This window comes from Eptesicus fuscus, chromosome 6, assembly GCF_027574615.1.
Source record: "Eptesicus fuscus isolate TK198812 chromosome 6, DD_ASM_mEF_20220401, whole genome shotgun sequence".
Taxonomy (NCBI): domain Eukaryota; kingdom Metazoa; phylum Chordata; class Mammalia; order Chiroptera; family Vespertilionidae; genus Eptesicus; species Eptesicus fuscus.
Genome location: NC_072478.1, coordinates 31,173,698 through 31,196,494, shown reverse-complemented (window position 1 = coordinate 31,196,494; position 22,797 = coordinate 31,173,698). Strand labels below are relative to the sequence as shown.

The 22,797-nt window shown below is 54.7% G+C and overlaps 1 protein-coding gene across 4 annotated transcripts in view; it reads right to left on the bottom strand.

Annotated features, from left to right (window-relative positions):
• Window positions 1-61: 61 nt before the first annotated feature.
• Window positions 62-22,797, bottom strand: part of PTK2B (protein tyrosine kinase 2 beta) — a 117,247-nt gene continuing 94,511 nt past the window's right edge. For 3 of the 4 annotated variants that reach the window (XM_008150733.3, XM_028159331.2, XM_054717597.1), the window contains 18 exons: window positions 22,288-22,338; window positions 21,641-21,738; window positions 20,744-20,828; window positions 20,401-20,501; window positions 20,013-20,128; window positions 18,094-18,194; window positions 17,826-17,915; window positions 16,756-16,960; window positions 13,313-13,421; window positions 12,024-12,089; window positions 10,749-10,874; window positions 5,977-6,123; window positions 5,725-5,760; window positions 5,311-5,335; window positions 3,867-3,913; window positions 3,055-3,192; window positions 2,714-2,794; window positions 62-1,118 (listed from right to left, as the gene is read on the bottom strand). In XM_008150733.3, the coding sequence (XP_008148955.2) occupies window positions 903-1,118; window positions 2,714-2,794; window positions 3,055-3,192; window positions 3,867-3,913; window positions 5,311-5,335; window positions 5,725-5,760; window positions 5,977-6,123; window positions 10,749-10,874; window positions 12,024-12,089; window positions 13,313-13,421; window positions 16,756-16,960; window positions 17,826-17,915; window positions 18,094-18,194; window positions 20,013-20,128; window positions 20,401-20,501; window positions 20,744-20,828; window positions 21,641-21,738; window positions 22,288-22,338 (1,838 nt within the window). In that variant the 3' untranslated portion in view covers window positions 62-902. The remainder of the gene's footprint in view (window positions 1,119-2,713; window positions 2,795-3,054; window positions 3,193-3,866; window positions 3,914-5,310; window positions 5,336-5,724; window positions 5,761-5,976; window positions 6,124-10,748; window positions 10,875-12,023; window positions 12,090-13,312; window positions 13,422-16,755; window positions 16,961-17,825; window positions 17,916-18,093; window positions 18,195-20,012; window positions 20,129-20,400; window positions 20,502-20,743; window positions 20,829-21,640; window positions 21,739-22,287; window positions 22,339-22,797) is intronic. The other variant, XM_008150734.3, reaches the window with a different exon arrangement.

Sequence of the window (22,797 nt, the reverse complement as noted above, 5' to 3'; positions counted from 1 at the left end):
TTTGAGGTCAGTGTTTCCCCACTGACAGCAGGTCAAACAAGCAAAGCCATCAAACCACAAAGCAAATAGTACAATTTAATTCATCCACGAGTCAAACAGAAAGAACGTAAAGGGTGTCCTGCACAAACACGAGAGAGGAGGGGGGAGCCGGTGAGGAAGGGGAAAGGAAGGAAGGAATAAGAAAGGAGGAAGGAAGAAGGAGGAGGCAAAATAAGGAAGGAAGAGAAAAGTGGGCGTGAGGAAGAAAGTGGATTGTGGTCCAAGTCCTTTTTGGCCTCCACTCTCCTTCTCGACACTTGGCGTGTTGGCCACACAGCGTCCTGTGCCCAGCCTCCCCACTAGCTTGTCGCTGGACTGTGTCCCAGGTCCCCGCTCCAGGGGTGCATGGCTGCCAGTCCAGACCAGACTCACATTAAATAAATTCCAATATACACTGTACAAGAAAGCCAGGTCCATCCCTCACCTCACCAACCAGCCCCTCTCGGGCCCCTCTGCATCGGGGCACTTCCGTGGGCAGAAGAGGAAGAGGAATAGCTTGGTTCCCGAATGGCCGGCTATGTCCATGCATAAAGCCATCGTGACCACTAGGGGCATCAGTGGGACCCCCAGCAGGCCCGGCAGGTAGGAGAAGGGCGTGGCCAGTGGCAGCTGTGCCCCCTCTGAGCCCTGGTAGCCACCCCCTGGCTTCTACAGCCCTGAGTCCCCTCTGTCCAGCTGCAGCCTGAGCAGCACAGTCTGGGTGTCGGGTGGGGAGAGGGGGGTCGTGCAAAGTGGCAAGGGAAGGACTCCTCTCGGCCTTCCCCCTGAGAAGATCCACATGGCCGAAGGCGGGGCAGGGCCGGGGGCAAGGGAGGTACACGACAGGCGCGGGGCGAAGACGCAGGCGGGTGGCCCACCATCCATCACTCTGCAGGCGGGTGAGCCAGGTTGGCCAGAACCCTGGCCTGGTCCACGGCATCGAGCAGGTTCTTGGCGTCCACGGCCAGGGTGTGGGAGGCCGTGAGCATCTGCCGCTTGCACTCCTCGCTCAGGGAGGTCACGGCGTTCTGCTGGGCCAGTCGCATCTTATTGATGAGCTCTGCCAGGTCCTTGTTGAGCAGTTTCTGGGTCCCTTCAATCTGCGGGAGGAGCGCACAGGAGAGGTTGGGAGCCTAAGGCATGCGGGAGTGCACCTTGGTGTTGGCGGAAGCAGTCAGAAGTTCTCTGGGGACAGGTCAGACCCAGGCCGGGGCCGAGCAAGGCCCCGTACGGGCCGGAGCCCAGTCACCAAGGACTGACATTGTAGACACCCTAGACCCCAGCCCACCCCATGCCAGCCCCGTCTGATCCAACCCCACCGGCCCTCCTCTTATCACAGTGTCTTCTTGTGCTGGCCCAATGTTCGAGCGGATGGTTGAGGTCAAGTGCATTTATCCATTTGTGAGCTGCCTATCATCAAATCGAGAGCTCTGGGACTGTGGATGGAGTTGTGGGGTTTTGTTTACTGACCTGTGCCCGGTGCTTAGCACAGTTCTGAGCACAAGCTCAGCACTCAAGGGTGCTTCTCGGGTGAAATGAGTGATTGGGTCCTCGTGCCCAGGGCAGGGCGCTCTCATGTCAGACAGCACAGCCCGGCCCCGGCTCCTCTGTGGGCTGCTGCTGCCACCCAGAGGGAGGCGGGGAACTCCCCCTCCCCCACACTATGCTGTCTCGAGCAGCACAGACTGGGGGCTCCGGTGGTCACCTGTGCAGGGGTCGTGGGCTTCCTCAGGGTCTACATCTGGTTTCCAGACAGACAAATGTCAGAGCATGGACTGAGCTTCCTATCGCTGCGGTGATGGAGTACCGCAAACCTAGTGGCTTAAAGCCTCACAGAGTATCCTCCCACAGTGCTGGAGGTCGGAAGTCTGGACCAGGTCCTACGGGGCTAAAGCCGAGGTGACAGCTGGGCCCCGCTCCAGCAGGTTCTGGGGAGACTCTGTCCCTGCCTGTCCAGCTTGGCCTGTGCATCCTTCCAGCCAAATGTGAAATCATTTCCACCTCTGCTTCTGTCATCACCCCTCCTTCTCGGACTCTCACAAGAACTCTGCGTCCGCCTCCCTCCTAAACCGGCCCTGTGACTACATTGTAATCAGTGCAATCTCCCCATCTCAACATCCTTAACTTATCACATCTGCAAAGTCCCCTTTGCCAAGGAAGGTAACAGAGTCCCGGGCTCTGGGGACTAGGACAGGGAGCGACTTGAGGAGCCGTTATTCTGCCTACACAGGCACCATCTCAGTGCAGAGCACCAAGCCTCCTACGTTAGTTTTCGGTGATTGTTTCTCACTTAAATAAAGAAAATTAGATTCAATGGCCAACAAAAGCAACCTTAACTGCTGTTCCCATAACACACTCGCCGTCCCTCTAGCAGGGAGGAGACCAGGTCAAGGATCGCCGGAGGGGCGGAAGGGAAGGTGCATCCCCCTTCGTGTGTCCTCACACTTTACGATGTCACTGCAGCTACCCGAGACCTAAACTGGGAAACCGGCCCTCGGAAGCCGGCCGGGGCCCCGGGTGCCCACTCAGCACCCTCGTGGAACAAGCTCAGACGCGCTGTCGGGGCCCCTGCTGCAGGCTCGGCAGGCAGCCATGAGGCTGCCCAGGGGGCCTGTGAGCCTCCCGGGTGAACCACAGCGGGGGCAGGTGGAGGCGAAGGGGAGCCGGAGGCTCCGTCCGAGACAAGGACGCCCACCTCCGTCCGTGACGACGCCGGCAAGGAAGGCAGGATACTGTCCACACTCCCGATCAGCTTCCGCAGGGTCAGGCCCACCTTCTGGGAGAGAAAGGGCAGGGCGCCGGTCACCTTCTGCTTGCTGAGGGAGCCATGTTCCCCTTGGGAGAGCACTCCTGATCGGCAGCTGCCTTCTGAGGCTTCCCACGACTAAATGGGCTTTGACCGCCTTGAGCTAAGGGGGTTCTTCCCGGGTCAAGACACCTGCGGGGCCGACCAGGGAGCTCCGCCCTCGCCCCTCCTCCCAGGGCTGGGATGAGCAGCCTCTACCACCCGGTCCCAGTTCTGCCCCCGGCGCTCACCTTCACCACCCCCACGTAGGCCTCGGGGGGCAGCTGGCTGAGCTCATTCTTGAGGTCCAGCACAGCCTGCACCAGTTCCATGACGTTGCGGTACACCATGTCGTCGGTCCGATCCAGGTTGGCTGTGGGCTGGATGGACTGGGGCGGCGGGGCGGGGGGGTGTCTCGAGTCAGGGGGATGCTACCATTCTTTCCTGGGCGGGCACTCGAGGTGCCGACTCAGCCACCGGCCCAGTTTGAAAAGACTTTTCCCCAAAATAGCAGTGGCCTGTCCTGGGGGTGCACCCCTCCCTTCTGCTTTCGGGCAGTGGTTCTCACATTAGACTCGGCCGGGAGCCTTACAGAATCCTGCTGGCCAGCTTCACAACAGGCCACTGAGCCATCACCTGGCACGGAGGCCGGTGGAGGGGGGCGGGGGGTTCAAAAGCCCCTCGGTGATTCTAATGGACAGCCACGGCTGAGAACCACGGCTCCCGAGTGAGGAACGCCCGCCCTCACCCAGCCCAGGCTGCTGCAGGAGCAATGTGGGTGCTGAACGCCAAGGGGGCATGCTCCAGGGAGAAAGGGGCCCCCACCTGCTGCTCCCAGGGCAGGACCCATGAGCTGTCCTTCAGGTTGGGGAGGAGACACGGGAGACAGGAGACTGGTCTTCCCCTGGCTTTTTCGTGGATTAGCTGTGTGGCCTGAGGCAAGGCACTTCCCCTCTCTGGGCCTCAGCTATATCAAGAGGACACTGGGCTAGATTATTTCTGGGGGCCTCTGAAATCTTGGCAGTCTTAAGTCTTGGGGAGCCTTGACAGAGCCAACACATACCTGTGCACCCAGCCTCGGCGGCTTCTGTGGGGGGCCCGTGAACTCCGCTGCAAAAGGAGGGAGAGTTCTCAGCACCCTGGCCCTTCCCTTTGCGCCTGCTGAGAGCCAAGCCATTCCCCTCCCCTCTGCCACCAGAGGATCTGGAGAAATGAAACTCTAGTTCCAGAGGATGGCCCTCCTGTAGTCAGGGACAAGCACAGTTGTCCACTGACAGAGAGAACCAGCCAAGTCGCCGCAGAGATGGAGTGACTGCGAGGGTGGGCCAGCCCCTGCGAGCCTGTGCAGCGGCCCTGAGAGGCCAGCACACACGGTGGCCTCGACAATCGCGAGGAACAGTCTTCACTCTGTCTTCACAGGTGGCTGCGGAGTCCCCAGCCTGGTGCCGCAGCAGCTAACGGGGTAGGTGTGTGAGAATTCCCTAGTGGTCTGCTTTGAGCATTTGTCAGGGAAGTGAGACAGCAGAAGAGCCACACTATTCATGCCCCATTGTGAGAAGCAAAGACACACAGCACCCTGCAGAGCGGCTGGGAGAGCCAGCCCGGAGTGGAAGTCATGAGGCCTGGCTTCGTGCCCCAGGGCGGCTCACGTACACTCCCTGGGCCTTAATTTTCATCTGCAAATAAGGGGGTTGTTCAGAAGGGTTCTTGGAGCCAGACTGCCTGGGCTCCCCTCTGAGCTGTGCTAATCAGCAGGTGTGTGACTTTGGGTAAGTTACTTCACCTTCCTGTGCCGTGGTTTTGCGACCTTTGTAAACGGGCGTAATAATAACTTGTATAATAACTTGTCGTATCTCAGCGTTGCCGTGAGATGAAACAAGGTGACATCTGTAAGCTCCCTGGGTCTGTGTTTGGATTGTATTTAGTTCTCTGTGACTGTTGCCGTCGTCATCACTGCCACTGTCATCTCACCATCATCAGCCCCACCCGTCTAGGATGATGAAGATGAGCCTGTCATGCTGCTGGCTCCTCCCCCCGCCCCCACTCCAGCAGAGGCCTTTGGGGAGACCCGAGGGCTCAGCCACCCTTGTTCTCCCTTTCATCCCTCAGGCCCAGGGAAGATGAGCATCATCGGAGAGAGGCCAGTGGAACTACCTTATTTTCCTACATGAGGAGCCTCCTACAGAGTGACTGAGGGATAGGAAGAGAGACCCATCACCTCCTCCAAATAAATGTGAGAAGGAGATAAACTGGAAAGAAGACTAAGGACTCCGGGTCAGAGAGAGACCCACTGGGCAGGGGGGACATAGGGTGACAAATGGGATGGGAGGGTAGATATCAGCTCTGAGACCCAGCCTCTCTGACACGCTGAGTGAAAACAAGGCAGACATTTCTTAAAACTGCAAGTACACGCGGCTGCTCTCTACAGTGGCAACGGGCAAGGACGGCGGCTCAACACAAGGTGTCAAGTGGGAACTCCCACCAAGAGGAAGGGCGCCAATACTCACTGTAGCCGGCCTCCTTCTCTGGGGTCTGGAAGGAAGGAAAGCGAAACATCACTAACATGGCTCTGGGCACCACCCACTTCCCGCCTTGACCTGTTCCCCGACCCCCTCAACAGTGAATTTAGAGGCTTAGAGATCATAGCCATGGGAGGGGGGAGGCTCTGGGGAGCGCCTGACCAAGAGTGACCTGGGGGGGTGTTCCTTCTTCCCAAGAGGCTGGGGGGACTGTGGATGTAGATCAAGTGAGAGTTCAGGAAAGGGTCCCCGTGGAGGTCAGAGGAGAGAATAGACTCGCTCCCAAGGTGAGAGGCAGAAAGGAAGCGATGAGCAGGCCCCGGGCCTGGAGCTGGGGTGCTGCTGCCCATGAGCACCTCCCCGGCCTTCACTCTAAGGCAGAGACCTCTCCCGGTGACTTACCAATGGGGACTTGTCGTTCATGTGAACCATGGGGTCCTGCAGAGGAGGAAACAAAGCAAAGCACTTAGAATCCCAGAGCTAGAAGCCCCGGGCATGCAGGGGGAGCACTCACTCGGGTCAGCTGGGGGGCAGAGGAGACACAAAAGGACACGATGGCGTGGACATCTCTCCCAGGCAGCACTGTTATCACACTGTCTTCAGCAGCGCTGCTGAGAATGCCTCCCACCCCACCCGCGGCCGGTGGCTGCTCACCAAGGATTTCTCCTCCCGCCGCAGCCACTGGTAGTCTTCCACCATCTGCTTCTGCTGCTTGTCCAGGACCTGCCGCATCTTGGCCCTCTCGGCCTCCCACAGCTGCTGGGCCTCTTCCCGGCTGCTGGGTCGGATGAAGTCCTCCTCCTGGGAGGACAGCGGGTGGGGGGAGAGGAGAGGACACCATGAGCCTAGTACCCAGACTCAGCGGAGGGACAGTCCTCTGATGAACCTTGCGCAGCCACAAGACTTGGCCTCACCACTGCTTTTTTTGTAACGTTGGTTTTAGGTTCACAGCCATATATGCAGAGAGTTATTATTGGGTCACAGTCAGCCCCAGGCACATGCCTGTGTTGCAACGGAATGCCAAACCCAGAACACGCATTAACACGCATTGTATTCAAATGATTACATGATCTGTGAAGACAATTTTATTTTCAAATTACTGCCCTCATGTTATTCTTCTTAGCTGGTATTTTTCATGGTCGTTGTCACTTAACAAATTTAGAAGTGAGAGCCAGGCCCCTGGAAAGCCCTGGGCACTTTTCTCCACCCAAGCACTCCTGAGGCAGGTCTGGAAGCTCCCAGGCGCAGTGGGCTGCCTTTAGTCCCACCGTGGGGCGGGGCCTGAGTGAAGGAGCTCCAGACCACGCACCCATTGATTGAGTCTTTTTGTTAAAACACACTTTTTATCAAGATAATAGTTTGGGTTGTTTAACCAAAGGTTAAAGAAATGCATAAGCTAAGAGATGAAGAACAAAATTTAAAGAAATATGTAGAGATATGCAATACATATCTCCTAGCTTTATTGATCCAACCCTTGTTTTAACTCATTTGGGAGACTTGGGACCTATTCATAGTTTTACCTATTTTCCCAAAAAGAAGGTGTTGCGTGTTTTCTTTTTAGTTGCTTTACTCTCAGTCTTCCCCAGGGTTCATTTATATAATTATCTGCTCAGCCCCTTCCAAGTATTTTGGTGCTACTTGTTTTCCGCTGCACACCTTGCACCTGGCTTCCTGAGTGTTACTGTATTTGCTGGATTGCATCAAGCCCAGGGGGGCCTTAGCCAGGGGCGGGACCTCCCTAGGACATCCTGGCCAGCAGGACCCTCAGCTCCTTTCCTTTGAAGTGGCCCGTTTGCATACAAGTCACTTGCATAAAATGCTAAAAATCACTCTCTATCTACTTTAGCAAGCCAGAATCTCTGCCAAATCTCTAAAAATACTTTCCTCACTGAACTCTCTAAAACACACTTGAATATAATAAGACAGTTAGTTATATTGGAACATTTTTCCTAGTGCTCATTCGACTCCAATTACTGCTTTCAATTTCTAACAATATTTCTTCCCACAACTTTGATTTCTTGGTAAAATATTCTCTGTTCATTTTTCTATTCAACAACTATTTATTAAGAAACTACTATGTGGCAGGCTGGGAGGGCAGCAATGGTATAATGCTAGTAAACAATAGCTAGACCATTTTTCCCAACTTCAGCACTATTGACATTTGGGGCCAGATAGTTCTTTACTAGGGGAGGACTTCCAGTACATTGTAGGCTGCCAAGCCACAACTCCACCCTATAGCACCTCCTCCTATTTATGTTGTAACATAAATACCTCAAGGCATCACCAAATGTGGCAAAATCAGCCTCCATTGAGAGCTACTGACTTATACTTTAAGAAAGCAAATTTCAGAACATAGGAGCATTTTATAACCATCCTTCCTACATAATAAAAAGGTAATCTGCAAATTGCATCACTCCGCTACGCCCATGATTGGGCCAGCTGGAGGCAGGGGGGGGGGGGGGGGTCGGGACTCAGGGTGGCCGATTGGCTGGTGATCCCCGATCCCCGCTCCTCCAGCTGGCCTAAACGGCTGGCAGGCGCTGCGGAAGGACACGTGCGGCCTGCGGAAGACGCTGGTGCTGGTGGCGGAACTCGGGGCGGCTGATTGCGTGGCTGCCGGCACCAGTTTTCCGCCTCTGGCCACCCACAGATCGGAGCGCCTCCCAATTGGAGTTCCTCTCGGTGGCCGATAGCGCTGGCGGGAGGCGCTCCGATTGGCGGGTGGCCAGAGGAAAACTGCTGCTGGCGGATAACTGGTGCCGGCAGCCAGGTGAAGGAAAAGTCTATTGCACGAAACTTCGTGCAACGGGCTCCTAGTAGAATTAATAAAAATAAATAAGATTTATTTCTCGGAGGACACTGCTCCAAATGAGAGAATTTTAAGGTTATAAATATTCCCAGTTAAATGTTAACACCTGCAAACACAATGTACGGTTACCCAGGCTACTGTCAAAGAGTGACAAGCAAGGAGACAAGTATCAAACATTTTGAATGTAGTTAGGAATCCCCAGGCATAAGAAAAATGTGAGGACTAAGTATCTAATTTTTCCCTAGAGATAATCCTGGTAGGAGGAGTTACCAGAGTCAAGTGAACACCATGTAATCTGTAAGTGCTAAAGAAAGTGCCTACCACCCTAATGGCTAGCATGCCCCAGGCCTGGTTAGTGTCTTACAAAACATTTTAAGATACATTCCAAGATTTGTTCCTATGTCTTCCGATTTCATAATCAAATTCAAGGAGAAAATGAGATTTTTAAAAAACTGAATCTCTTTAGGGCTTACTTGTCTGAAATGCACCTCAGATATTCTTTTCAGGCACTAAATGCTTACCTTGTTTAAAAGGGATCAGGTCCTTGTGGCGTTTTAAAATGTTCCCACAAGCTGTGAACATTTCAGAATTTGGCCACGCCCACCCTTATTTCTACCCTTACCTGCATTCTTCCTCTATTCTAGCCAAACAGCTCCTGTACTTCCCCTATGGTTTCCCATCACTCAATCTTGGCTCCTACTGATACCTCGGCCTCTTTCATGCCCCCTCATCCCAGTTTCTTCCTGTCCAAATCTTACCCATCCTTCCAGGCCCAGCAACACAGAGAAGCTTCAAAGAGGAGTTCTCCTCTCTGAACTCCCACTGCGCCTTTAGCTGTGTCTCTGTGTGCCACTGACAGCTTTCTGGCTGGCATTACAGGTAGGTGTGCACCTGGCCTGTTTCTTCAGGCCAACTGTCAGCTCACGGAAGGCAGAACCGCCTGGGTCTCCCTTCAGCACCTCGGGCAGCTCCCTGCAAAGCATTCCTGCAAAAGGTGTGGTTTATTGAATTCTATTATTATTTTAAACTTCAGTTGAGAGATTGCTGCCATTCTGGTGTGGCATCCCACAGATTCCTAGATAAGTCAGGCAATCGCAGAAAAATTGTTTTTTATGCGAAAACCATCTCTAATTTTTGTTAAATGCTTTCAAATGCTTTGCAGGGAGCCGATTATACCTTTTCAGCAATCCACCTGGATGGGGCTTTATCCATGTTTCCGATGTAACCCATAAAATGGAGTTCATATTTTTAACCTCTTTTGGTTTATTTTAAGAGACGTTCATTATGTTCTTTTAGGCAGACTTTCCTTATGGAGAGTCCTTCTAAACCCCTGACACAAAAGGCCTTTTTTTCCTGCTGCACAGTCTGTCTTTATGGAAGTGAACAAAGCCCTCCTGGGGAAGCAGGGGTTAGACAAAGGCAATGCCGCCCCGCACGCATGCAGAACAGCTTCTTTCTAAAAGGTCACATTGTAAAGCAGAACTCACTAAAACTCAATTAATTACGAATAAAGAGTCCAGGGCAGGAGGGTGGAGGAACTGAACACAGCTTAAATTGTAGAGCACACTTCAGAATGCAGTTTTATTATCGTTAAGTATGTGCTAAGATATAAATTGTTTAAATTATAAACGGGGAAATGTATTCCACAATATATCCTGATGCCTAGCGTTCTAAGTCATATTATTCATATAAAAATTTTTAAAGTAAAAATAATGGCACCGAATATATCGCCATACGTACTTTCCTACATTTTCTAAATCGATTGGAACAATCATGGCGTTTTTCTAAGAAAAATTTTATAGAGTCACGTACACTGAACGTGAAATGTCACGCATATAGAAACAGAGTTAGAGCTAAAATAATGGCTTTGGTCTGTTTGGTCACAGAGCAGGACCCAGTTTTGTAAATGATGTTGACTGTGTATGGCAACCACAGGGGCTATTCGTATTGAAGGAGAAATGGGTGGTGACAAGTGGGCAAGCCAAGGTGCCTTTATTTATTTATTTTTGGGCAAGCCTTGACCACCAGGTGCCAACCCATGAAGTACTCAGGGCCTCATCTTGGCAGTTACAGCAAAGAGGTGACTGGAGCGGGGGTCGTAGCCCCTCACCAGCCCCCAAGCTCCTTCCCAAACACCAGCAACGTTTGCAAAAGCAGCAGGAATGGAAGCCACAGGAAGCCTTTCCTTTGCCTGAAGAGAGGCTGACAGCCACGGGCACCGGGCAGGAAGGGCAGAGCAGAACAGAACCTCCAGGATCTTTCATTCTTTGGCGCCAACAGGCTTGGTTGTCCTCTACCCACAAGACTCCTCACTACACCCAGGGCTCAGGAGAGGGGGAGCTTCTGCATCATTTACCACAGCCCCAGAGTATGGACGGGGCAGGTCCAGGTCCAGCGGGTGTCCTTGGGGGCAGAGCCTGGCCTGGCCCCAGGCCCCCGATGTGTTTGCAAAGGAGAGAGAGAGTCACCGAGCCCCTCCTTCGGTGGCCTGACCGGTGCATGGAAGCATGGAGGGCACCTCCTGAGCTGAGGTTGTGGGGTTCCCGGTGTCCCAGGCACCTCCCCTCCATCAGCCTCCTCCGTCCGGACTGGGACCCAGCATGCAGAGCCCTCTTACCCGCATGCTGTGGCGCTTGAAGACATTGTGCCGGTGGAGAGGTGGGGTGTGCAGCGAGTTTACGGGAGATGGGTACTCCATAGGGCTGGTGAGCGTAGGTGAGCTGGCACACAGACCCTCGGGGACCTATTCAGGAGAAGCAGAGAAGCACAGGCACAAGGACAAGGCAAGAAGGTAGACAATTAGCGGCTACACACTCAGCACAAAGAAACGATGCATGAGCACCAGGGGAGAGTCAGGGCCTGCTCTCCGGGACCTAATAAAAAGTGTGACATGGGCGAGTCCTCGGCCCCGTTTGGAAGACACGGCGGAGCGACAGACACAGCTCTTGGCCAGGAGGCAGCACGGGCACTGCGACCTCCCATTCATCTCACAGCCCTCCCGTCAGGCTCTGCACGCGACGGGTCCACGCGTGCTACGGACCGGCGGAGCACATGCCTCCTCCTTCAGGGCTCTTGAGAGAAGCGTTGTATTTCATAGTCACGTTACACACTGACAGACAGAATCAGCCCACGGGTGTGTATTTAGTCACTACTTTAAACACCACAACAGGTGACTTTCTTTTTAGCAACATTGCTTCTATCTTTTGCATCGAGATTTTTCTTCAAATGAACAGGATTTATGTTGGCTCTCGGTTGGGCTTGCTCTGGCACTAGGCAGTGACTCTGAGCTGAGGGATGTGAGAGAAGGAAAGAGAGGAGCCCGGGCTCCTGTGACCGAGATGCGAGAGAGAGAGAGAGAGAGAGAGAGAGAGAGAGAGAGAGGAGAGACACTGAGACGGGACCTGCAGCCTGGGAAGCTTCCGTGGTTGGTAATGGCAAACGTGGGAGGGAAGCAAGGAAGGAGCCCTTCTCTCTCTTCAATGGCCGTCTTGGTTCTGGCCAGGGCCTCTGTGGGGAGCCCCAGGGAGCAACTCTGTTTTCAGGGTAACATCAACGGTCCCCAGCTGCCTGAGACTCCTTCTCAGAAGGCTCTGCTCAGGGTAGGAGGGCAGAGGCTTTGGGCATGAAGAGCAGCTGGAGGCAGGACACGCAGCAGCAGCAAACACTGTGACAGGTGCCCTGGGCTTCAGGCACGTCTTAGCTGAGGACAGCCTGGTGGAACTGCGTTTTGGTTCCTTTGATCTCTGGGTGCTATTCTTTTCTGGTACCGAAGCTGGCCTTCTCCATTTCCTGAGCAGCTGGTTACTGCTCCTCAAAAGCACGTGAACAGACTTTCAGGAAGGACCAAGACCAGACATGGCCCGAGCTTTCCCGGCCCTCTGGTGGTGTTTACCTGGAATTGCAGGTTGGGTACCAGCAGGTTGGTCTGTGGAGGGGGTCTGTACTTGGGCCGGCTGGGCTGGAGAGAGAACGCGGAGAGAAGTCAGTCCCCGTCTGTCACTAAGGGGAGCATCGGTCAGAGACAGGGGGGGCTTGTTCAGAATGAAAAGGCTGAGGGACAGAGTTCTCACTTATGGAGCGCCCATTGCATGCTGAGTGATGGGCAGGGACAGAGTGGCCAGCCTCTCTGTCCTCCTGGGGGGCCATCGCTAACTGGAGGGGTTACTGGTCTCTGTGCGTGTAGCTTCTGGATGTGGGAGCTGTTACCTCCCGAACAGCAGTGGAGAGCCACAGACATCAGAGTAGGAGGCTACGGGGGGCTCAGGCACTCACAGCAGCTTCATGGAGGAGATAGAAACTGAGCTGAGCCCTGACTCAGGGAAGGGGAAAGGCACACCAGGCAAAGGGCTCTGCTATGGACTGACATTGGTGTCCCCACCAAATCCCTCTGTTGCAGCCCTACACCCCCCCCCCCGCCCCATCCCCCCACCCCCAGTCATAGTACTTGAAGACAGGGCCTTGGGGAAGTAAGGGTTAGATGAGTTCATGAGGTAGGGCCCTAGGGTGGGATTCGTGTCCTTATTCTACTAAGAAGAGACACCAGAGCTCTCGCTCTGTCTGCCCTGTGAGGACACAGCGAGAAACTGCTGTCTGCAAGTCAGGAAGAATCCTCAACAGACACCGGATCTGCCGGCACCTGGATCTTGGACTTCCCAGCCTCCACAAATGCCAGTTGTTTAAGCCACCTGGCCTATGGAATTCTGTCACGGCAGCCGGAGCTGCTGAATACAGGCACCGTCCTTCACCTAAGGGTGTGGCCGCCGGGCACTGGCTCCTGTGCCCACAGATGTCAGGGAGGGTATGGTCATGAAGGCTGCACCTAAGGGGTCCAGGGACATGCCTCGTCCATGTGCCCTCAAGGGGATCTAACTTTTCCCTAAAAAATGCTAGAAATAAAAGTGCTTGAGCCTTTCAACGGAAGTGTTTCCAGGGTGACTCCCTGCCCCGGTTGCCCGAAGGCTTGGCTAACTTGCTATCTCAGATCCCACCTGCCAGGGCATCGATGGGGCAGGGGCCACATTCAGTGCTGAGGGACGGTTGGGTTGAGCGGCTGGGAGAATTGCAGGGTCACACCCTCTCTGTGCTGTGAGAGAGGAGTGATATGGTCAGGCCAGGAGTGGCCAGATGAGGATCCAGCTCTGCTGTGATTCAGGGGCCCGAGGAGACCACTGAATGGCTTACCTTGGGCGGGGGTTCCTGGAAGACTATGGGCTCCAAGATTTTGGGAGGTCGGTAGCGAGCGTTCCTCTCCTGCTCTATAGCAAGGTCCTTCTCCATCTGATAAACGTCACTGCCAAGGGGTCAGGTCAGATAGGAGAGAGAAACAAGGTCAAAGGTGCTCCCGGGGCTCCTGTCTGCACCCCACCACAGCCTGGAGGGCCCGGAGGGTGACCACCAGGTCCCGTCTCCAACTCCTCTGCAGCGTGGGCTGGGGAGGCCCCTCCGAGACAGGCTGGAATATGGATCCTTAGCTTGCTTCCACACTGAGGCTGGGAGGATTACAGGGGCAGATCCCCGGGGGGGGGGGAAAGTCCTTGGAGAGACAGTCCCAGCCCAATGGGACAGTGGAAGTGTATCTCCAGCCCACCTCCCGGGCCTCTTGCCCGCCCGTGCCTGCTACAGGCACTGATCCCCTACGTAGATTTCTGATGTCCCAGCCAATGTCAGGACCAAGGCCTGGGTTCTACATCTCCCTTTTTCCATGAAACGTTCCATCAGCGCATTCCTGGTGTGTGCTGATGGGAAAGGGCTGTGGATCACTCCCATCTTGGCTACATGCATGCTTCTTGCCTTTCTCACCCCATCCAGTGGTTTCCAACCTGGGAACCACAGACCCAAGAGGATTCTGGCATAGTTGCAAGGGTCCATGAATCCACATGCTCACGTGTGTACCTCACACACATTGTCTGCAGACCAAGTATTACCTATGACTGAAATTACCTTATAATAGACAAATATGCAAATTGACCGCACCTTCGCTACGCCCAAGCCACGCCCACCAATCAAGCCACGCCCACCAGGAAACCGTTGCAGGGATGCTGGGTGTGGCTGAGCCCAAGGCCGGGAAAGCCGCCCGAGGCTTTCCCGGCCTTGGGCACCAGCAGGGAGCCTGCGCCGATCGCAGGAGACCACTGGGGGTCAGCTCCTGCGATTGGTCGCAGGGACACTGGGTGCAGCCGAGCCCAAGGCCACCGCCCGGGGCCAAGCCCAGACCCTGAAAGAAGGCAGAAGGCGGTGGCCACAGCCAAGGCCTGGGTCCCCGGTGCTAGCAGAAAACTGGTGCAGGCAGCCAGGTGAATGAAGGTCTATTGCACGAATCTTCGTGCAAATGGGCTACTAGTGACTGAAATAAGTGTCTAGGCCCAAGACGGAGTCGCTCTGGGGTGCCACCCCAGCAAACCACAGCTCAGATGGCTTTTGTGCCCCTCTAAGTGCTCTGTGAGACCAGAAAGGCAGCATATCTAGTCAGCCAATCCCCACACACTGAGACAGCTCTGGGCTCCATACTTCCTCCCTTGTTCCCTATTCGTTTTCTGCTTTTCTCTTCCTTGCTCCTTATTCCTTATCCTGTTAAAGTTTCCTGTTTTCTGCCCCATCTCGCAATTCTCTGACCCTTGGGAATGGAGACTGCCTGCTTCATGGAGTATTAAGTAAACTGTAAATGTGTGTCACCTAAGTTGTCTTTTTTAATCATTTTAACAGTACTACTGACTAGTCACTGGACAATAGTTGACATTGTGTTTTCAGATTTATATGTGTCACGTTGTGTGTAATAAGAAATTAATGATACAGTTCACTGCATTTTGTCAAGCAACAGGTTGTTTTAACAGTCGAAAGTGTAATGACATTATATGGAGGAATTCTCAAAGTTTGATATCAAAAGGGTCCTTCTTGCCCCAGAAGATTGGGAAACACTCATTAAATCCTTTCTTAACTCTAATGGCAGACTGCCAGGCTGGGGCTTGGGGGAGGTATCCTGGGGTCATTGGGGTCTTCGGGTATCCTTCAGACCACACCGGAAAAGTCATCTCCTCGCTCCACCCATGATGGGGAGCTGGCCCAGTGCTCTGAGGGGTGTGCTTCTGGGCCCAGGGAGAGGCATCCCGTCACAGTTCCCCCTGGTTCGCAAGCCCCAGAATGAAATAAGAGCCTCCCCACCAACTCATCACCCCAGAGTGTCTGCTTTCTCAAGTTACAACTTTCAAATACTTTTCTCCTGGAATCCTTCGGTTTCCCAAATCTCTCTTATCAGGGGCCAAGAGACGAGCCTAGAATTAATGGGGAGAGTCAATAAAGGGGCAGGCAGGATCAGAACGGCCTTTTAAGCTGGGGTCTTGCACATTGGTTGCCGCCCCTGCCGCTACAAACCAAGTGCCATTCCCAGTGCCCCGGCCTGGGCCTTCCCAGCGTCCCACCAGGGTGCCTCCCAAAGGCAGTTTCCAGGGGCTATTCTTGCCCTAAAAATAAGCCAGCATCTTAATGATAGAATTTGAAGTTGCACTATTCACATCAACTAAGCACTAGATTCCCTAAAGCAGGAGTCAGCAGACACCACCCGCGGGCCAGTCTGGCCACCACCTATTTTCGTGCGGGCCCAAACTAAGAATGGTTTATAAGTGTTTTAATGATTGAAAAAAGAAAATATATTTCATGTCACTGGAAAATGATATGAAACTCACATGTCAGCGTCCACACATAAAGTCTCATTGAAACCCAGCTACACGCATTCATTACCTACTGCCCACGGCTGCTTTGAGCTGCGAGGGCAGAGCTGAGCCGTCCCAGCAGAGACAGCACGGCCTACAAAGCCCAAAATATTAACTATCTGGCCCTTTACAAGGTAAGTCTGCCTTGAAAGATGCCAAAAGTCAGAGCACCCGAGGAGGAGGATGTCAGGCCAGCCACTAAGGAAACAGGGGACCTTCTAAAATGGACTCCAGTAGCACCCTTCACCAGGGACCCCCCAGTACCGGGGGAATGATGGCTTTGGGACATCTGAGAAGGATCAGACCCTTAGGCCACCGATGCTCCATTCAGAAGGGAGAGGTGACCCCTGGGTCACTGTCTTCACAGTCAAAACTGACTCTCTTGCCTGGCCAGTGAGGCTCAGTGGTTGAGCATCAACCCATGAACCAAGAGGTCCCTGGTTCCATTCCCAGGCAGAGCACAAGCCTGGGCTTCGGGCTCAATCCCCAGGAGGGGGTGTGCAGGAGGCAGCTGGTCGATGTTTCTCATTGATGTTTCCATCTCTCTATACCTCTCCCTTCCTCTCTCTCTATAAAAATCAATAAAATCATATTTTAAAACACACACACACACACACACACACACACACACACACACACTGACTCTCTTCCCTGCAATCTGGGAGGAACAAAGGTTCTGAGCTTCTGCTGGGTGGCTCTGGGTAGGCCAGAGGGGAGGCCCCAGAGCAAGTCCCAGCCCCTCTTGTCCCTGCTCTGGGAGAGTCCCCAGCTCTGAACCTGATCCTCTCATGCACAGGGTAGGAACAAGGACACTTCCTGTTTAGGGAAATCCATTATAAACCTCTAAGTGCTGCTGCAGGGAAGCCCGGCTTCCTCGGGGCCCCGTGCCCACAGCCCCAACCCCTGCTCCAGGCTCACCTGAGGCTGCACACAAGCTCGTTGAAGCGGGGCCGCTCACTGGGGTCGTAGTCCCAGCAGCGGGTCATAAGGGTGTAGAGAACAGGTGGGCAGAGGTCGGGCTTGGGCAGCCGGTCGCCCTTCTCCAGCACCCCGATGACATCCTTGTTCTCCAGCCAGAAGAAGGGCTGCTTGCCAAAGCTCAGGATCTCCCACATGCACACGGCTGTGAGCAGGAGGACAGGGGTCAGGGCCCATGCGGGGTAGGAGGGGGGACCTCACCCCTGGAGAGGTCAGTCCTGCCCCTCCAGGAACAACCAGAGGAATCTGCTCTGGGTCCCTGGGGGGAGGAGCTTGCCTCCCCCTTGAGCATCCCTGGAGTTTTATTCACCATGGTGGTCGCCGAGGGACCAGCCACCTGCATCTGTAAGTGAACTAAGGTCCCCTCTCTATGTCCCCTCCACATGCAGCTACTGGGGTTCTGTGGGGTAGGGTGGGGCAGCCCAAGGCAGGTTGTGGGACCACTGGTGCCTTCTCTCAGGAAGGAGTGAAGCCTCCACCACAAAGCTGGGGGTTGAAGCCAAAACTTGCTGCCTATGTGATCGAGGGGAAGGCCCGACCTGCCCGGGCCTCAGCTACCTTCTGCAGAAACTGGGAAGAAGAAGAATGAGATCGTGGGGAACCAAGAGGGGTCATCTACGAGGCTGTGTGCTCTGCAAGGGGCTGTCTGTCACCGGCTTTTTCCTCGCCTCTCCCTGCACCTCCTTCTCAGAACAAACCTCAGAGTTTGCCTTTGAGGATCCCCCCATGGTGTCCCCACACTAGTCCCTGGGGCTGGTTGGTGCAGGACACGCTCAGCTCAGGAACCTCCTCCAGGAAGGTTAGCCAACACTGCCCCGGCTGGCCCTCCGCCCATATCACCCCAACCCACCCCTGGCCTCTCATTTCTCACGCTTCCCAGTGGCTGCAGCCAAACAGAACCCTGCAGCCCAGCCGTGGGGGCCCAGCCCCTGCTCTCCGCACCGCCTCTTAGCCTGGTCACGGAGGTGAGAATCGAAACCCTTTCCACACCCTCCCGAATCTCCACTCACCAAACATCCAGACGTCACTGGCCGTGGTGAAGCGGCGGAAGTTAATGGATTCGGGCGACATCCACTTGATGGGTAGCCGAGTCACAGAGGCTGGGGGTGGGCGTGGAGGTTTCAGGAGATATTTAAGGAAGAACGATCCAGAATTATCCAAAAATATAGCCTATTCTCTGGAGACCCAAGGACCTACAGACCCTGGACCATCGCCGTGTTTTCTGCGGCTGGGGCTTCGGCGACCCCTCAGGGCAAAGCAGAGGCAGGCCGCCCTCACCTTTGTAGTAGTCCTCTTCCTCGATGTACCGCGACAGGCCGAAGTCCCCCAGCTTCACACACTCCGCGGAGGCCACCAGGATGTTCCGGACGGCGATGTCCCTGGAAGAAGGATATGAAGACAAGGTGGTTCAGAATGCCACAGACAGACAGACAGACAGACAGACAGACAGACACAGATGAACAGAGACACAAAGGAGAGTGCTGGCCAGGGAGCACAGTCAGGCAGCTTGTGTCATCAGCCCTTCCCTGACCCACCGTGTTGGAGCCCAGCCCAGGTGGGAGCTGGGGTGGCCTTCCAGCCCCCGTCATGCACCAGGCCCTCGGCCACCCCTTTCATCTCACCGTCGAGCTTCACCTCCCATCGTCCTCTCTCATGTGTCTCCAACGTGAAGCCTGTTTCAGGTTCCCAGGACTTGCTCCCTAGGTTCTCCTGCCCTGGTGACTCTATTGTCCCCTCTGCCAGCGACGCTGTCACCCCGCTGATTCTCCAAGAAGGAGCCCGACAACTTTCCTGGCCACAGTGGTGCTCTCCTCCGTCTGCAGTCTGCGGGACTGTGTGGGCTTTCGCTATGGCTCAGAGCAACAGCAGCTCGTGTCTAACTTCCTCAGAGTTCGGAGAGCCAGGACAGCCTGGTGCCGAATGCACCGAGCCGCGGTACAGAGACCCTTGGAGCCCCGGCTCGGCACAGAGAGCGGGAGGAACTGCCCAGCAGGTAACCGGTAGGAAAGGAGTCAGCCTCACTCCAGAGCGGGGCTCTCACCTCCCTGCATCACTTCGAACCCCAGATTGGCCTGTCTGCTTGCTTCTCACAGGCAGGCTCTCTGCCTGCCATTGGACTTTATTACTGAAAAGGTGTCATACAGAGAACAAATCTGTTCTCCCTCCATCTTCACCCCACGACTGTTTTACCCTCATGCCGGGAGGTAAGCTCCATGAGAAAGGGATTTTTGTCTGTTTGTTTGTTTGTTTTTTTGTAAAATATTTTTATTGGTTTCAGAGAGGAAGGGAGGAGAGAGAGAAGCATCAATGATGAAAGAGAATCATTGATTGGCTGCCTTCTGCACGCTCCACACTGGGGATGGAGCTGGCAACCCGGGCATGTGTCCTGACTGAGAATTGAACCGTGACCTTCTGGTTCATTGGTCAACACTCAACCACTGAGCCAAGCCAACAAGGCTGATTTGATTATGATTTTATCCCAGGGCCTAGGACAGCACCTGGAAGCACAGGGTGAGAATTCCACAATATTTGTTAAATGACTGGATGAGTGAATGAATGACTGAATGTGTATATCCCCCAGCATTGCTTTGCCTAATATCACTCCCAAGGCCACATCACTGACATCGGTGGTGCTGGATGGAAGAATTCACCCATATACCTTGTGCTCTGAGAGCACCCCTTCTGTTTCCTCGAGGGGATCAGGAAAGGTGGTAGGGACCTCCTTTCAGGGAGTCAGGAGGAGAAGGGCCGGTTTCACAGACAGAGAGAGGACGGGATGTGGCAGACTAAGGGTGCCAGGCAGCGTCAGCCACTCTGGCTGGAAGGGCCCAGATCCCAGGATCTTCCCAGCGCTGCCCTAGCTCAGTACCTCCTGGGAGAGTCCTGTGCCATCGAATGGGCCCGAGGGAAGAAAGCAAGCAGGAAGCGATTTCCCAGAACCCACAGGCAAGCAGGAGGAATGCACTGAGTTACAATCAGACACCCGGGGCTTCAGATTCACCCTGAAGAACACCCTGTGAGGTACACATGCCCGTTTCCACTTCTCAGATGAGGAAACAGGTTCACAGCAGGTGCTCAAGTTGTCCCATTAGACGGGACCGGAGCTGGGGTTTCCACTCTGGTCTGTGTGACACCAAGACCTGCTTTACCCCGAACTCCAGGATCAGATCGAGGGGCCCGGCTTCCCCCAGCCGCACCTGTGGACACAGTTGATGCTCTCCAGGTAGGCCATGGCCTTGCAAATCTGCAGCGAGTACAGGACGAGAGTGAGCACCTTCAGGGAGCTCTTGTTTCGCTCCAGGTAGTGGCCCAGCTGTCGGAAGGAGGAAAGTGCCATCAAGACCTGGGCATGGCCTCAGCATGAGCCAGGGAGCCCCACCGCAGGCAGGGGTGGGGGCTAGGGGAGGGCAAACCCGGGCTGGCAAGAGGGTCCAGGAATCTCTTCTACAAAGGGTCCCTGGGTTGTTTCAGCTGAACACAGAAGGCAGGCAGCTGGGAGTCAAGGGCCCCTCCTAAACGCACACCACCCTGCCCAGCTGTGGCACAGCCGTCATCACAAGGTCCCCACAGCCACCTGCAGCTCACCTCCCCGAGGGAATACAATTCCATTATGATCCAGGTGGGCTCCTCTTCGATGATGCCTATCAGCTTCACAATGTGCGGGTGGTCCAGGTTCTTCATGATCACTGCAATCGGGTGAGAGGAATGGGCTGGAGGGATCTAAGGTCCGGTGGGAGAATCATGCTTTCTGCCCCAGCTGGGAGAGATGGGGGGAAGGGGAGGGACAGCCCTCCTCCCGTGTGGGTCCCAGCACTGTTCACACCACCCCCTCCCCGAATTCCAGGCCCCTCTCCATCTTGGAGGTCTGTGTCGCCTCGGGGTCTTCTCCAGCCCGTGGGGGCTGTGTTCCTCCTTGGGGGACACCTACCTGCCTCACTCATGAACTTCTCCTTGTTGTCCAGCGTGCAGTCCTTCTTGCAGGTCTTCACGGCGACATTGATTTTCTCCCCTTTCTGCAGTGAGAGTGAGCTCAGGGCCCCTCGGTCCAGCCGAGTGCCCCGAGGGATGTGTCCCTTCCCCGTGTCACCATCGTCTTCCCAGCCAAGGGATGGCAGGGAACGTCTGGCCTCTGGGTCTCTACATAGCCCATTCTCCCCCCTTCTTCCTCTTCTCGCCCCTTCTCCTCTCTTCTCTGCCCGTCCTCTCCTCCCTCCTCTCTTTCTTCTTGACCAGGACGTGTTGGGACTGGAAAGAACTTTTGAGATCAGGTAACTCAAGTCCGTGGCTGTGCAGATGAGGAAACTGAGGCCAAGGGGGCAGAGATCTGCCTGAGGTTGGCAGGCGTGTGTGGAGCACCTGTAAGGCCATCATCAGACATGGCGTCCAGGTCTCTTTCTCTCTTTATTGCTAGTTTTCACACTTTTCCTGCCCCTTGCCTTCAGCTCTGCCTTTTCCCCAGGCCTAAACACAACCACTAACCGTGTCCTGCCCCGTCAGTGGCCTCCCCACCGACTCCTGCCTCAGATCCGCCTTCCTTCTCTCAGAACTGCATGTTGTCATGCCTCCGGGATTTGTCTTCTCCCACCCAGCATGCAGCCAGTGGCCCCTCTCCTGGTGCTGCCTCTATTTTGATCCCTGGCATTGCTCTCCTGCTTGGCAATAACTCTTGTTTCCCTCACTCCCTGGGTATTTCATAAATACTGCAAATGTCAAGTGCGTGAGGACCCACACGTCGTGACCGCCGCCTCCAGCCCCGGACGATTCGCCCTCCTCCTCATCCTACAGAACATGGAAGGGGGGGTGTCAGGGATGAGTCGGGACTCACGTGATTCGTGTAGGCACCTTCGTAGACCTCCCCGAAAAAGCCTTCCCCCAGGATACGGTTCAGAACCACATCTTCCCGGGCAATGCCATACTGTGGGCCTGCACAGGTGGAGAAAGCAGAGTCCCAGAATTCAGAAACCACTGACACCTGGGAACCTGAGTGTCCACAAGCTGCAATGCCAGGTCCTGCTCAGGTGTAACCAGACCCCCGGCAACACCTCAGCCAAGAACCAGGGGCTGGGCTGGGCTGGGCAAGGGGCTCTAGTCCGTTCTATTGTTTCAGACCCGGGGAAGAGCCATCGCCCTATTCCCTCTGAAAGCTGGTCCCATGTCCACACTCTTAGGCTCTCCACAGGCACATGAAGGGCAATAGTGTGGGATAAAAATGATCTTGGTTTTTAAATCAAAGGTGCCTTGCTCAGGTTGTCCCTGTCTGAATCGCACATGAGAAAGGAAGGAAGGAAGGAAGGAAGGAAGGAAGGAAGGAAGGAAGGAAGGAAGGAAGGAAGGAAGGAAGGAAGGAAAGAAAGGAAAGGAAGGGAAAGAGAGAGAATGAAGTCCCCCTGTGGTGTCACATGTGTCCCCATCCCCATAATGTCACTTCACAGGGCCCTGGCTGTGGCCAAGGTGGTGGGGTCAAGGACCTACCTCCTGTCCTTCGCAAAGTCTCGTCGGGAATCTCGGCGTAAATGTCTGATTCTGCAAGGACAGGAAAAGAGCATCCCATGGGCAAGATGCCCGCCCAGGGCATCACCAAGAACCAGGTGTGTGGCTCCCACGTCAGGCCACAGGAACCAAGGGTGCCGTCGGTGGGAGGGGCAAGGGGAAGAGCCAGGCGAGAACCTGGCTCTGGTGGCAGGGTTAGAGTGGCCCTGAGCCCAGGGTACCTCGCTGGAGTCCCCGCTTGCTACTGCCCTGTTGCATTATTCAGAACAAGTTGGTTAGCCTCCCTTAATCTCAGTTTCCTTTTCTGTAAACTGAACCTTCCTGGGGAATGTCCTAAAGATCAAATGAAAGAATACCTGCTCTGTATTTAACACTGTTATGGATTGCATGTTTGTGACCAGCGCTCCCCCAACCTCGCAGGTTGAAGCCCTGACCCCCAGTGTGATGGTATTGGGAGGTGGGGCCTTTGGGTGACTCGTTTTAGATGAGGTC